Source organism: Poecilia mexicana, unplaced genomic scaffold (assembly GCF_051168715.1).
Source record: "Poecilia mexicana isolate PSO_F unplaced genomic scaffold, ASM5116871v1 scaffold_2, whole genome shotgun sequence".
Lineage (NCBI taxonomy): Eukaryota > Metazoa > Chordata > Actinopteri > Cyprinodontiformes > Poeciliidae > Poecilia > Poecilia mexicana.
Window position 1 is genome coordinate 37,843,161 of NW_028263371.1, and position 15,546 is coordinate 37,858,706.

At 39.9% G+C, this 15,546-nt stretch overlaps 2 protein-coding genes across 6 annotated transcripts; one reads left to right on the plus strand and one right to left on the minus strand.

Moving 5' to 3' along the window:
• Window positions 1-320: 320 nt before the first annotated feature.
• tslig2 (tRNA splicing ligase complex subunit 2) lies at window positions 321-3,292 on the plus strand. Its single transcript, XM_014992206.2, has 4 exons — window positions 321-467; window positions 638-792; window positions 2,006-2,258; window positions 2,422-3,292. The coding sequence occupies exons 1-4, from the start codon at window positions 357-359 to the stop codon at window positions 2,476-2,478; spliced, it is 576 nt and encodes a 191-aa protein (XP_014847692.1). The 5' UTR covers window positions 321-356; the 3' UTR covers window positions 2,479-3,292.
• A 1,037-nt stretch (window positions 3,293-4,329) lies between these two features.
• fhl2a (four and a half LIM domains 2a) lies at window positions 4,330-8,707 on the minus strand. 5 transcript variants are annotated; one of them, XM_088015751.1, is made up of 6 exons: window positions 8,177-8,707; window positions 6,367-6,583; window positions 6,102-6,276; window positions 5,327-5,496; window positions 5,067-5,253; window positions 4,330-4,981 (listed from the first exon to the last, which is right to left on the minus strand). In XM_088015751.1, exons 2-6 carry the CDS (start codon window positions 6,520-6,522, stop codon window positions 4,830-4,832), a joined length of 840 nt encoding a protein of 279 aa, XP_087871877.1. In that variant the 5' UTR covers window positions 6,523-6,583; window positions 8,177-8,707; the 3' UTR covers window positions 4,330-4,829. The 5 variants fall into 5 exon arrangements, with proteins under 5 accessions (XP_087871877.1, XP_014847687.2, XP_014847688.2 ...); XM_014992201.2 differs by having other exon boundaries at window positions 6,367-6,542; window positions 8,177-8,705; XM_014992202.2 differs by lacking the exon at window positions 8,177-8,707 and adding an exon at window positions 6,637-6,955 and having other exon boundaries at window positions 6,367-6,542.
• Window positions 8,708-15,546: the final 6,839 nt, after the last annotated feature.

The following is a 15,546-nucleotide window of genomic DNA, read 5'->3' on the forward strand; positions in this document are numbered from 1 at the left end:
GAAAGGCAAAGCTAGGTTATTAAAGATTTCTTTTGTATGAAGTTCCACTAAGTGTGTGTGTTTTTCCTGGAATAGGAAAAAAATATATAGTCTAGGCCTCCGTATATCTATCTATCTGCTCATCCATCCTCTGTGGCTGCTTGACCTGCAGGGAGCTAGTGCCTTTCTCGAATGATCCTTTCCTATTCGAGAGTTTCGTTTATCATGAAATGTCATAATTTACCAAGAAACTAAGAAAGAAAACAGCCTTCTGAAAGACACGCCAGAAAGAGCCTATTGTGTCCAGCAGGCGGCAGTGCAGGATTGCAAAAGAGAAGCTATCGTCGATAATTCCTCAAAGAAGAAGAGTAGCAACAATGGCTGCTGCCACAGGACAAAATAAACAGAGTGTTTCGACCTCAGATGCGGACCTCTTACTTCACCCTGAGCTCCTATCTCAAGATTTTATACAGCTAATTTTAAAGGAGGTGAGTTAAATGTTGAAGAGAGTTGCGGAAGTAATCGTTTCATTGTGGAAAAAACGAAGAATGTTGAAATTTTAGCTTGTCAGCTAAACAGTAGAGCTGTTTTTCGCTCTCTCAGTGCGTGTTGTGTGAATTTTATGTTGGATTCAGAGGTTTTCTTTGTTCTGAACCAGAGAAATGTCAGTACCAGAGCCTGTGAAGACAGGGACCGGCTCACAGAGCTCTACCTGCGGCATGTCATCCCGCTGCCGCAGAGGACTTTACCCGACAACCGCTGGGGACGGACGATGCAGAAGAGCCGGGGGAGACAGACAGCCGCTGGGCACAGGTCAGAAAGGTCAAGGTTCACTCTTCAGGCAGCAGAACACTGATGGATTTTATCTGAAGGATACATTTCTTGCTGTCTGTTAGGCTACTTTTTCTATATTTAACCCAAGGAACTCTTTCTTATTGTCCCACGTGTCATTTATCACCACAAAATAAAATAGAATAAAAAACACATAAAGTGAACTAATAAATAAAATATCGATTTTAGACAAAGCTAAGTATTAAGAAGTTGCATTTTTTTATTTCTTTGTAAGCCTCTATGATATCAAAAAACACACACATCTTAAGGATTTTAGATGAGCATTTTCCAAATCATTCTTTATTTTTATATTATTATTGTTACATAAAGATGTAACCTTATGAAGTAAAATCTACATAAAGAGAGTACAATACATGATTGTTTTTGACAACAATCTGTTCTACATCATACTAAGTCTCCTGCCAAGCTATTGCTGACAGTATCTTTCAAATACCTTCCAAGTCAACTTGTCTCTTTTAAATATTGATTTATTGTTGATCTTCTGAAATATTTTGAGAGGCCACATGTTTCCCTCAAGATTTATTGTATTTAGTAAGGCTGTTTATTCTTTGCATTTGTTTTCGGGCACAGTCCTTATAGCCGTTCATCAATAAATTCCCATCTTATGGATGATTCTTACTCAGCTTTGCAGCTGATAATTTATTTATTTTCTATCATCTTCTCATCTGGTGTAGTTCTTGGAAGCATGTTTTGTTTTTGGGGTTTTTTTAAATGGTTTTCTTGGTTTTTAGTGGCCTTTATTTGAGAGTGGTCAGACATGAAAGTGGGTAATGAGAGAAGGGAAAGACATGCATGAAAGGGCATCAGGCCAGGACTCGAACCTATGGCTGCATCAAGGCCTCCATACATGGGTCGCTATTTAGCCCTGCACCACCATAGCACCCCTGGAAACATGGTTTTGAGACATCATAAGTTTAACAAAATCAAATTATATTTTAGTATCAGATGTGTCACTTGTGTCAGACTGGATTAACTGTAGTAGATATACATTTGCAGAGTTGGAAAATCCCTCCTGGGAACTGAGGTTGATCACAAGAAATTAATAAATGTAAGAAATAGTAAAAAAAAATTAAAACAGCTCTGACCTTCTAGGAATTTACTCATTCCTTTGCAGATATGTCTATCTTTGACTGAGCATCTGAACATCTGTTGGATATTTTTGTCGTGTTTCTAGCTCCTGTAACGACCAACACAGGAAGAGACCTCTGATTGTGTTTGACGGGAAGTCCTCTCAGTCGGGCCCGCTGAAAGTGAAGAAACCCGAGGGCACGAAAGGCTCCGCCGGAGTCACAGACAGACTGAAACCTCCTCCTGCTGCAAACCTTCCTAACCCCATCCGTAAACTCTCAGGCACTTCATCGTCGTCTTCCTCGTCCACACATCGCAGCTCTGAAACCGCAAACCTCAAACGGGACGCAGGCGACTCGGTAGGAAGTTACTCTGATCGACTGGAAATCCTTCAAATCAGTTCATGATATTGTACTGTAACAGCTCGAGGAGTTTTCCCGAAAAGAAAATGGAACAAATATTGTTTTTAAAAGACTATAACAACGACTAAGTGTTATGATTCATTTTCTCTTGTTTTTTCAGGGTGCTCTAAAATCTGCAGAGGTGAAGAAAAAGATCCAACACATAACGTGGCCATGACACCTGACCCAGCATGGCAGCTCAGACTCATCCGTAAATCTCTCCCCATCATCTCTTTTACCTCTCACAGCCTAACCTCTCACCATTACAGTTTTCCAACTAATAGATGTAAGGAGCGTTTTCTTGTTTTAGACGTACACAAGGACCCCTTTAATATTCTTATTTATGGTGGACAGAGACACTCAGGAGATCAACCCTGCATGTCGAAGTCAGGATCTTCCTGGTTGCTTTTTGCAGCCTCAAGTGCCCTTTTTGTCCTCATAGCCAGCATCTCCCATCTTGTTTTTTTTATTTTTATTTTTTTATTTAATAACAATGACTGTTGATGCTTTCATGTACAGTATTTGATGAAAATGTGATTTTCCTGGTTCATAAGAACTACAGAAGAATCCTACACTTTGATACGGATAGACATATTGATGCACCAGTGAGACAGACTTGTTTCCCTAATCACCACATTGTGTTGAAGTTGAATCGGTGTCATTTGGTAACCAATGGATGCTTTTCAGTTTTTGCTGTAATTCCAGTAAGGTCAAGGTTTTATTTAGTAATATTTCTAAAATCCGTAACAGATCATGCTCAAGGTTTAAAGAGGCATCGAGCGGAAGGTTTAGGAAAACTATGACTACTTTTGTATATTGAACGTGAACCGACCCGAGCTCAGATCCCTGTAATGCTGTATTTACTGGTTGGGATAATTTCCCTTTGCGGCTGATGTCTTTGATGTAGACCAAGTTCATTACAAACACACAGGAAAAAAAAAATGTTTTCAGCATTTGTAGAAACAGTTTTTTAAAATAAATTCTCAACACACCTCTTTTGTTGCCTTAAGTCTTGGAGGAAAGTTTGTTGGTTTTGTCTCAATTATTTCATAAACATTTATTGTAAAATTTACAGTACATGACGTACTGTTTATATTATGAAATCAAATATTATTGTCAAAGCCCTTTAATTTCTTTATAAGTCATTTTGTTTGCACATTATAAAAGGCTACAAAAATTAATTGCTAATTACCGGTAGCTTGGATGTTCTCATCATATCAACTTTTTATCAGTCCTAGGAAACTACTTGATAATTACTACTTTTCAATAAATGCTTTCAAGGACTAATAGACTACTTACGTTTTATCTAAAGCTCCTCCAGAGAGTTTATTTTTACTCATCTTTTTAATGCTTTTTAGTAGTGAGCAAACATGTATTTCGTTCAATATGGCCTTATTAGGGTTGTAGCACAATGCGAATAGTATTTCTTGCCTGAATCGTTGCTTCAAGTCTTTTGCAGTGTGTCTCCGCCAGGTTTACACATCCGTCTTGCAACTTACACTTTCAAATGTTGCCACAGATTTTCAAATTGATTTAGGTTTGGACTTTCACTTGGTCATTTTAACACATTAATATGCTTTGATCTAAATCACTCCATTGTAGGCCAAAAAGTTGTTATTTTTTCCCCCTCCCATCTTCCAAATGTTTGCTGAATCAGCTGCATGATTTGCTGCTTAATTTAAACGTGATGTCTGTTGGATTTCTTCTTGTTACTCTTCCATGTAGGCCAGATTTGTTGAGTGCTTGACTAATAATATATCTTGACAGATTCTCCCAGCTGAGCCGTGGATCTCTGCAGCTCCTCCAGAGTTGCTTTGAGCCTCTTGACTGTTTACTTGAGCTATCATTGTAGACGAGAAGGCATACTATTTCATTTTATTATGATTAGGAAGTGGTGGTTTAAACATTGGCTCTGAAATGTTTTGAGCTTGGGATACAATTTTCTCAAAGCATTTCCACATAAAATCCCAGTAATATGCATTTGTGGGTGAACTATGACAAAATCTGAAAAATTTCAAGGTGAAACAAATTTACAATTCAGTTTTCATTTTATTCATTTTGTTTATTTCTTTTTTTTTTTATTTTTGACTTAAACATCTGTCTTTCATTCTGCCGAGAAAATATAAGGGGGAGCGTAGTTGAAATTCTGCATTTGAGAAAACTTGGCATTCTCAAAGACGTCGATAGGAAAACGTTGATACACCTCCATCGGGTTTGACTGCTCACAAAATGCTGATCACGCTACACTTCATGGCTGAAAGTTTAAATTAATGCTGTTGCTTTATTTAGTATGCAACCCTTTACATTCATGCCTACAGCTACTTTATTAGTAAATACATTTTCATCTTGAAGGAACTTGCAGGTAACTTTGAATAAGCTTCATGAAGTCAAAGAACACAATTAGTGTGCAATCCGGAGCTAAAAACAATGTACAATCATAGTTACGCTAAAGATGCTATACTTTATTGTCTAATATTACTTATTCAATATCTGCCATTTGTTAGTTGTATTGTTATGCCTCAGGCTGAGTTAGATGTCTTTGCCACACTCTGGGCACAGGATATCATCCCGTTCGGTCAGGAAGCCACGGCCAACCAGGGACACGGAGCACTTCTTGCAGTTGAAGCAGTCGTTGTGCCACTGGCGCTCCTCGAAGGAGATGTATTTGCTTCCTCCGAGACCTGAAGGAAAAAACATCAAGTCTACCATCAGGAAACTTGAGAAAAGCGGTTGTGGATCCAGTTAGCGCGAGGATTGTTTGATTACCACTAATCGGGGTGGTGCAGGAGGCACACTTCTTGGCATAAAGGTTGCAGAAGCAGTTCAGACAGTAGGCAAAGTCATCTCTGGAGGTGAACCTCTGGCCGGACAGCTGCTGCTTGCAGCTGGTGCAGAGGAAGCAGTCCTTATGCCAGGGCTGGTCACGGTAGGTCACCCCACCGGTAGTGATGGGCTAATCAGAATGAGCGTCATCTTATTGCCCTTTCGTGTTTCATAAATACACATAGACGTGCTTGAAGTCCTACCTTCTTACAGTGCACACACTGCATGGCAAACTGCTTCTCGTAGCAGGGCACACAGAAGTTCTGGTTCTCCTTCGGGATGAAACTCTTGGTGCCGATTGGCTGCTGGCATCGCTTGCAGGTGAAGCAGGTCTCATGCCAGCTGTTGCCCTTGTGCTCCATCTTCCTGGAGCCTTAAGGAAATTGAGATGGAAGAGGCAACAGGAAGTCAAAGAGATGGAAAAAGAAGCAGTGCTGAGAGAGAATTATAGGAATCACCAATAGGCAGCTTTGAATCCTAATAGAGTAATTGGGTAGTCGGTTCATTTTGGATAAGACTGGTTGCATTGTGAATGGTGTAATTAAATTTAAATTTTAATTAAATTTAACCAGAGTTAAATTGGCACTAAGCAGTTGGAGTTCATCTTGTACCTCTATGCACCACAAAGTTAATTTCCTTCATTTATGGTTTAAAATTTTTGGCTTTCTGCTGTAGGTGGCCAAATAAGAGTAATCAGCTACACTGGAGGAAGGCAAAACCTTGGTTATTCCTTAAGTTGTTTACAATTGTATAATTTTAATAGAAAGAGGTGTTGTATGGAGCCGTTTTGGACAGTGCAAGCAGTACTCAACTTGCAGAAATAAGAGCTCACCTACGGCAGAAGATATGCTAGAAATGCCGCTGTTCACACCAACCCACCTGCCCTTCAGGAAGCGTCCCCCTGACTTGCCTGCCTTTGGTCACTCTTCGAAGGAAAATCTAAAAATCTTTGCATGGTGTATTTGCTTTCCTTTTTACCTGGCATGATGGTTTTCTTGCACTCATGGCACTTGGAGGAATACTCATTGGAGTAGCACTCGGTGCAAAGAAGCTGCTCATCCTTGGTGGAGAATGGCTTGTCCACCAGGGAGCGCTTGCACTGGAAGCACTTGAAGCAGTCCTCGTGCCAGTGACGGTCCTTGTAGGACAGATCCTGCAAGGAATGTCAGATAGTTGTTGCCAAGCTGACACAGTCTCATCTTGCACATGTCTGTACTGTTTCTTTTTCAATTCAGACACTTACCCTGGTGTTGCAGCCGATGGGTTTCTTGCACTCTTCACAAGTGTTGGAGTACAGGCTCTCGTAACATTTCACACAGTAGGGATTGTCCTCTCGAAGAACGTACTTTTTCCCAAACAGGGACTCCTTGCAGTAGTGGCAGTCGTAGCGCTCGGTCATTTTGACCAAGAGTCACTCACCTGGGAATCGAAAGACTGCAGGCTTTATTTGTGTGTAAGACCTTTCCAAAGAAAAAAAAAAAAGGAAAACAGTTTTCTCTCTAATCTTTCCTACCAGATTTCACTTTGTTCTGTGCATCAGGAGCAGAGAGTGGCCGGTTGTGGAGATATAAATAACTCCCATCAGCCCTGCTTAGAGACAGTCAACACTTGCCCTCCCTGCATACCAACGCCCACTATGCAAGTGTGTACTGACCCATCCAGGGCCTCACTTCCAACTGTCAGGCTCAGATCCCTGTTTCCCTGGTCATTGTGAGCGGCACTCGTAGTAATGACTATTAAAAAATGAGCAGCTGCTCGGGGTCTACCTAGTACTGCGATACTACATATTTTTCTTACAAGTCCAGTTGGTTTTGTCTGTTCTTCATGTCTGGCTCATAGTTTTAAAATGAGACCTGTGACCGACTAGGGGGAGAGGGGTATCCTCTTGGAACTGAGGAGGCAATACCATTTTTTGAGTGGACAAAACCAAGACTTTTAATCCAGTCCGTGCCTCTCCGTTACGAACGCAGTCGACCCCTCCCACATTCCCTCATTGTCTGCTGCTCCCACCATGACTCACCTAGCTTATATAAGGATTTATCTGACTCCTAAAAATACGGAAAGATAATCTGAACGGCCACAAATAAGACCTGCAGCTATTTGGACGTGCCATGCAGCTGTTTTGTCAAGTTCTGGGGTCCGCTTTGATGCCCATCCATCTGGGAGACCGACTGCAAGGAATTTAACCTCCAGTGAGCTTTTGCCTCTAAAGAAAAGGTGACCTCTTTTAAAAACGTCTTTATATCTGAAATAAAATTTCCAATTTCCCAGAGAAAGAAATGAGAGAATAAAAAAAATGTCATTTGCTGCGTTTTTTTTCTCTTCAAGCTTCCAGATGTTTTATTGATATTGATAGTTGCTTTTAAAGTTGTGTTAAATATTGCAACGACTTGTACATACTCTGATTGAGATACTTCAACTATTTTCCGGGATTTGGTGTTTTTCCAAAGCAACAAATCACGAGGGCATTCCTTTTCAATTAAACACAGTCTGACATCAGCGCATAAATTACAGCCTTTAAAGTGGATAATGGAGTTAAAACAACTTAGGCCTTAATTTGTAAGGGTTGACTTTAAATTTATGCTCAACCCATAATGCGACTCAACTAAACAAGTACATCTTAACTGCACTATGCTCACTAGCTTTAATGCTGAAGCCAAACATCAGATGTCCCTGTAATAGGGATGCATCAAAGGATGCTGTGATGCTCATCATCCAAGAGGAACTCTTGGACTCTTGGATGAGGAGACAGGAGGAAAAGGCCTAAACTAGCTCTATAAAATGCAATTAGCAGATTTTCAAAGTGATTATTTTGCACAGAAATATGGAGAGGAAAGTGGAGGGAGGGATGAAGACGAGGTAAACAGGGATCTTGTGCAGCTGGAAAACAGGAGCACATGGATGGGTGGGAAAAGGGAGGCACACACATGAGGATGCCGACGAGCAGCACGGCCTCAGAGAGGAGGACATGGCGAATGAAGACCAGTGAAGAAGAAGAGAAGGATGGACAGGTGAGTGGATGGATGAGTAGAGGAGCTGAGTTTGGCTCTTACCTTCCTGTGTGAGGAGTGTGTGTCTGTGCTGAGTCTGGGGCAGACTGAGGGAGGAAGCTCCGGGCGCACTGTAGTTACTCCTGATTACGTTAGCCGACCCATCACAGGCTAATTGGAAATGAGGGAGGGGTAGACCGGGAGTGCAGCATGGGGGCAGGGTCTTTCTTTTTTTTCTTTCTTTTTTTTTTTTTGAGATGATCTATAAATACAGCAGCACCTCTGAGAGATAACCCTCGAGGCCCCTTTTCATGTCCACACTCAGGCACCAGCACGACCACGCAGCCTTTTAAGGTCTCTCAGTTGTTCTTCTCAGTCTCTCTCTCACGCACTCACTGGAGGTTCACTCAGTCAAAACTTCCTTGGATCATAAAGTAATACACTTGCCAGGGCTTTTCCCCGCTGACCTGTTGTGTTTTACGTACATGACTGCAATGATGTCACAGATTAGAAAGGATTTCCTATGCTCAGATGTCTCATCTGTCCCCACGTCTTCTCACATTCCCTCACAGGAGACGGCGTCTTCCAGCCCGGTGTGGTGGCTACGGTATCCAGGTCTGCTAACAACAGAGAGTCACGCAGTTTCTAGGGAAGTTTGGCTTTCTTGTGTGCAATCCTTCACTCTCTCATTCACACAGTGGGCCCGTCCATAACACTCCATGTGGGTGCTCTTCCAGTCTCTCTCTCTTTCTGTGTATTGGGAAGGTTTTTCTCAAAATAAGCATCCCCATGGACCCACTTTGATTTTGAGGCTACATGTGTGTGATGTCGCCAAGTGTATCTGTGTTTCTAGATGGTGACGACAGAGCATATATCGTAGTTTTTACAATTTTTCCTTTTCAGTTGTGTTTGTAGTTCATAGTACCTCTTTACATTTACTCAGTTCCATTTATGCAATGCGGTTTTAAAGTCGCTCTGCTCTTATTTGAGTGCAATTGTGCATACTCTACCAACCTAATTGCATCAGTGAATGAAGAACCAGCTAGTTTCTACCAAAAATGCACTGGACACAGACACACAATTAAAGTTTAGGTTAAAGCGAGACTTCTGGTTTTTAGACATACTTCATGGTATGAATGTTATTTTTTTCCTTTTATTGAGCCTGTTTTGTCATTCAGTTTTCACTTCGAAAACAAAAATACATTGACACAATGGTACCCACCTCTGCCCATGTATATTTTCATGACAGAAGTTGAAAATTTCAAACTTACCCTTCCTCTCTGCATAATCATGAGATTATGCAGTCAAAAATGACTACTACCAGTAGTAGTCATTTTTGACTACTACTGGTAGTCAAAAATGACTACCAGTAGTTCATTTTTGTCCTCTGTAGAGGACATTTCTAAACTTGAATATCTCCCACCCCCTGCATTCTACTGAATTAATTCCTTTTGGTATCTACAGAGGACATTTAGGGCTTTTCAATGATACCACATGTGAAGGGGTGGGACTTCTGTACTTTCCTTTTTCTAATTCAGAAAAATGGCGTTCATCAGTACAAGCACATTTTATGGAGGGAGACAAAGTAAGTGCATAAAACTTTTTATTGTGCAAATTTTGGTTTAAAATGTTGTTGGCATATTCTAAATAAGTCTCTTAGCAGCATATTAAAACATTCTATGAATTATTTTGACTGTACTTTATCGTAGTATTTAAAAGTTGAAAAATTGTCCTCTGTAGTGGACATTTGTAATTACTTTTCTGTTTTTTCTGTATCCATCCACCCATCCATTCATCCAACCAACCAACCAACCAACCAACCAACCAACCAACCAACCAACCAACCAACAAACCAACAAACCAACCAACCAACCAACCAACCAACCAACCAACCAACCAACCAACCAACCAACCAACCAACCAACCAACCCGGAGAGAACCCATCATACAGAGGGAGAACATCCAAACTCTATGCAGAAAGACCCTGGGCCAGGTTCTGGGTTCTTGGCCTTCTTGCTAGGCAACAGTGCTCAGTTTTGTCAATGTGAAATTCATTCTTATCTTGATGTTTGGATATTTTCTTTCGGACAAACTGGTTGCCATCAAGGTTCAATTTCAAATGTATGGGGTTCTGATGTCCACTGTAGTGGACACATGATATTTCAAAAATAAAAACTTTTTTTCCAAAAAAAATGTTTTCAGTATGCTAATTACCTTACAAAGATTGTGGAATTTAAAAAAAATGGTGATTGGACAATATTTTTTTTCCTGGTAGTCAGGGGGAGATATATATATATATATATATATATATATAGCATCAAGAGTTTGTTGTGCTATCTTCTGAAAAACAACACTCAAAAAAAAATAATAAAAAAAAAAACATTTCAGAAAACAAACTGATCCAGTCCAAATTCTACCATTTATTAAATTAGATAAATATCTAATTTCCTTCATTTCCAACCATAAAACACTCTGCTAGTGTCTCTGGTCAGAACCAAACAGTTGGAACAAACAGGAAGTTGTGCAGTTTTCACTAGTACTGTAGGTAAAATTGAAGTCAGATGATAGAATCTCAAACAGAAGATCATGTTGTGCTAGCTCCGGTAAGACGACAGGAGGAGGATTTTATTTGATTATTATGGAAATGTGGCCATTACTGGTACAATTATGCATTGGGAGCCAATCAGTTCGGTTCAGTCCGGTCAGATTCAGACATGTGATCAAATTAATACCTCAAGGAACAACTCTGTTTTAATGCCCAGCTGAAATAACGCCCCCTTGCTTTTCCCTCTCTCCTCGGCCCTTCTTCTTTCCATTCAGCTGGTGCAAAGCCTCCCCTCCTCCACTCTGCAGGCTCCCAACCAGGGCGTCCACCTCAGCTGCTAAGGCCAGCGGATAAAAGTGCAGCTGTCCGGACTATCATGATGGTAAAGCCCGGTACTTACGCTGGCCACAAATACAGCCGCGTGAAAAGGTCAGCCCAGGCAGTCCCCATCATCACCAGAGTATTGTTAATCATTAATGCCACAGCAACCAATTGGACTGGAATTACTCTGGCTCATCCAAGATCCAGTGTCAGCCCTGTGGAAGAACTTCACTGTGGAGGTGGTCGAAATGGATCCCGGCAACCAGCTCTGGAGAACGTGAAGCGTCATAATGAGCGTCTCAGAGGGGCAGTTAGAGCCGGCGAAGACGGATACAATCATTTGGGGTTTCCACTGTGGGGGTAGGAAGGCAACTGTCCCCGTCTTGACATTACGTGAGCCGATGGTGTTTCATATCCATCTTCCATGAACGTGGTTTAAAAGAGGCTGCAGTCACCAGGGGGTTTAGATGAGCATGAAAACAGCGGGGGAGAAATCTGTGTCGTTTTGCAAACCGAAAGAAAGATCGAAGGAACATGACAAAGGCTCTTTGTAACGGAAAAGTTCAACGTTAATAAGTTAAGACTGTTGTTGAAAAATAAATTCCATCCATTACTCTAATCCTATTACAGAGTGGCCAATTTAAAAAATTGGTTATTTCAATAATCCAACAAAAAAAAATCTAAATTTTCAAAGTCATGTATTACAAGTGTATTTCTGTTGTCCTTGGTCGTTTTGGCTCACAGCTAATGAAGTGAAACTTCCCAGAAAATTTGCATGTTATACAAGACCAGTGTAAAAATGATTATGAACAGAGAAAAACTCTTTTACGGTTCATGTAACCATAGGGAAGACTGCTGATTTGACAGTTGTCCAGCTGTCCAGCAGACAGCTGCCGGACGCCCTGCAAGAGGAAGAGAAAACACACGAAGTCCTTGCTAAAGAAGCCGCCTGTTTACAGACAGCTGTGTCTTAGACAGTGTATTAATAGAAAGTTTATTGGAAGGAAGAAGTGAGGAACAAGAAAAGATGCACAACCAGCAGAGATAACCACAACTTGTAAAAGTGTCACCGCGCGATCGGTCCCTGAAGCACGATTTCTATCTTTAGTTTATTTGCACACTTCCGGATCACTACTCTAGAAAGTGCACCATATTTATTTATGTTAGTTAAAATAATACTTGTAATAATTCCCTTAATGAATGACAATTGTGATAATTCAGTTTCGTCCTCCGTTTGACCCGTCACAGACAATTTAAGACCTTCATTTTCATAATGGTCTCACCTTTTATAAGATTAACTAAAGGTGTTATCAAAATGTACTAGACTACGTCCCATGTGTTCATGGGAAACACCAATTCATCACGGCATCTTTCTGCACAATTGATTATTCTACACAGACGCATAAATTAAGTAATTTTTTTTTTCAGAAAATACCAGTCTAGCAAAGTGCATTTAGACCCTTTTTATCTCTATTTTTAGTCCCGTTTGGGTAACACTTTATTTGAAGGGGGCTGAATAAGGCTGTCATGACACTGTCATATACATGACATAACACATGTCATGAACATGAATAAGCCTTCATGAATATTTATGACTGTTGTAAATAAATTATGACACTTTTAATACAAAGTTGACATTATTCAAAATGTCTTTGTCATGACAACTTGACATTAACCAAGAAATCATTATTGACATAAATTTGTTATAAAAGTATTACTGATTACACTTTAAAAATCAGGTAACTTTATGTTATTAAAGGTAAAGTTTAAACAGTAATGATTTCTTGATTAATGTCAAGTTGTCATAACAGACATTTTGAATAATGTCAACTTTGTATTAAAAGTGTCATAATTTACCTAATAATGCTTTATGACAACAGTCATAAATATTCATGAAGGCTTATTCATGTTTATGACAGTGTCATGTCAGTCTTATTCACCCCCCTTCAAATAAAGTGTTACCCTCTTGGGTCATATGCTGTTTTTGCAATTATAATGAGATACAAAAAGAACAAACAGAGGGAGTGTTTTAAAAAACCCTATGAAGTATGTCTTTTATCACATGCCCAAATGATCGCATGGTACAGATAGTGCTTCCAGGATTATGTAGTGAAAAAAAAAGGATGTGAAACAAACCCCTTCCATGGACTTTGACACTTTTACACTTGAATGTGTTCGGTTTTCAAGTTTTTTGAGGCCTCTAACAAGTTTTCTCCCTGGAATGTTGTGTATTTTGCTCCATGCATCTTTAAAACACACCTTACCTGTCCCACTTGTAGAAAAGCTTCACCACAGCATGATGCTGCCACCACCTTTAAGTACAAAAAGATTGATGGGTTCAGTGTTCCTAAAAATGTTCGTCCTAAATTATGGTGCAGAAATAGTCTTGGAATGTAGCTTTCCTTTTCAAAATAAGCGCAGACACCAATCTCATCAGCTCCTTTAATTTCGTTAAGGGAAAAGATTTATGAGCATTGTTATTTGTTGCACCCAAATGAACATCAAATTACAACATGTGACTTTTCTATGAATCCGGTCAGTAAACCAAAATAAAGGGAAAAAATGTGATCTTGTTTGAGAAAATGAATAATTTGAGGAACGCTCATGTGGCCAGTGCAAAAATGACTCTAAAAATGACTCTCACGTGTAAAAGAAAAAGAATCTTATCCTTGTATGGCAGGCTGAAATAATAAACAAGTAATTACTTTCTGAATTATGAACACAGCTCCTGCCACAGTTTCAGATGTGCCAGGATAAATACAATGCACACATAGCTTCTCACGCTGGAGCACCCATCCACTCAGCACCTATTTCTGCGCTGGTGGGTTCTTTTCCACCTAATCGTGAATTTATGAGCATGATTAAAAGGCTCCTTAACTCATTGTCGCTCTTTTTGCACTTGGTGCCACTGTGGTGGTGTGGGTCTAAATATGACACAACAAATCCTCCGTCATTTAGCTTGGTGTTGTGTTCCTTGGCGACCAAATCCCCTGTGGAGACTGGGGGGGGGGGGGCATTTTGACCCCAGCTTTGACCTGACACTTTATTTAGATACTGAAATCTCTCTTTTGTCTGATGTTCTTCCTGGCCTGTGTTAATTTTCACACAAAATACCTCATGCTGTCTCACCTGCCTCAAAAGCTCTTCTTCTTTCTTTAATCCCAAAGAAGAAGTTTATTGTGCAACATGAAAGAACTAAAAAATAAAGCAAGTGTTTAAAGATTTTGTTTACCAAAATTAAAACAAATTCTGTCCTTCTCAATTTGATTTGGATGTTTCCCCCCCAAACATCAGAACAGGGTTGCAGTTACCACAAACTGTTTTAGAACATCCTTAAAGGGCCACCTGGTGTGGATTTACAGTGAGAATGAAATGATTTCCCATTCTTGTTTAATTTAGGGTTGTACATTGTACATTTTTGTTTTTATTGTAACATTTTCTTTTCTTAGATCATCTTAACCATAAAAAATCTATTTTTTTTTAACCTAACATGACTTAAATGAGGTTAGATTACTGTATAGGTGTCCTTGCATGTCTCTGGTCAGTCATCCATAAAGCCGCCAACACCAGAAAAATGGAACATGTCAAACCGAACTTCAGTCCCATTTTTCCGACTGAGAAACTGATATTTCTGTGTTTCGACAGCAAATGGAGCGTCTCAATATTTTCTCGGTCTCTAAAAAACACTTACGGAAATCTTAGATTTGGGACTCCCATATTAAAAATAGTGTATTTATGTTTTGGGGTTAAGATTTAGGGATGTATCCTTGGTATTAACCTAAATCTTGTTTTCACATTTCAAGTATTTGAAATGTGCAGAACAAACTAGTTTGTTTCACACAGTTTGTTTACATGTGAACACAGCAATCGCAGTCGGATGGGGACCAAAACAAGCGTATCGAGACCTTTTGGAGGAGCTGGTCTTTAATTCATCTTGAATCAAACGCCTTCCAGTAGCCAGGTATTAAACAAGCTGAAAAACTTTGAAAGTTACATAAAGCCTCATACAACATCAAGACTTCTTCTGACAATGTCTTTGATATTCATTCTCAGATGATTTCACCTCAAATAGTACCTAGAAACTCACTAATAACAGGTTGAAATTCTGTGTTTTCTTTATTTTATCACCTTGTGCATGAATGATGCCAAACAAAAGCATGTGCCTTAGTAATAATTACTCTTTAATGTTGAGTACTGAACATGTCTGTAAGAGCCTGCTGGTTTCTCTGGTGTTTCCATTCACAAACAGGTGATTAAAAGCTGCTGTGCTGCTCGTTGAATGACAGCTGGGCCCCCTGGACGAATTTATCTCACTAAATATGTCTGCCGCAAAAAAGATAAAAAATAAAAAAGGACAGCTGATATGGTGACTAATCTGACAGCTAATACAAAGCCCACGCTTTGCTGGACACAGATCTAAAAGATCTGGCAAGGAGAGGGAAGGCCGAGTCTGTTGGTATGGTGGCAGATAAGGGTCAAATGTGCCCAACAATCCCATTTTGTCAGAGTAATAGCGTTGGAATGCTTTGTCAGAAAAGCAATTAGATTGATTTTAGCTTAGTTTTTA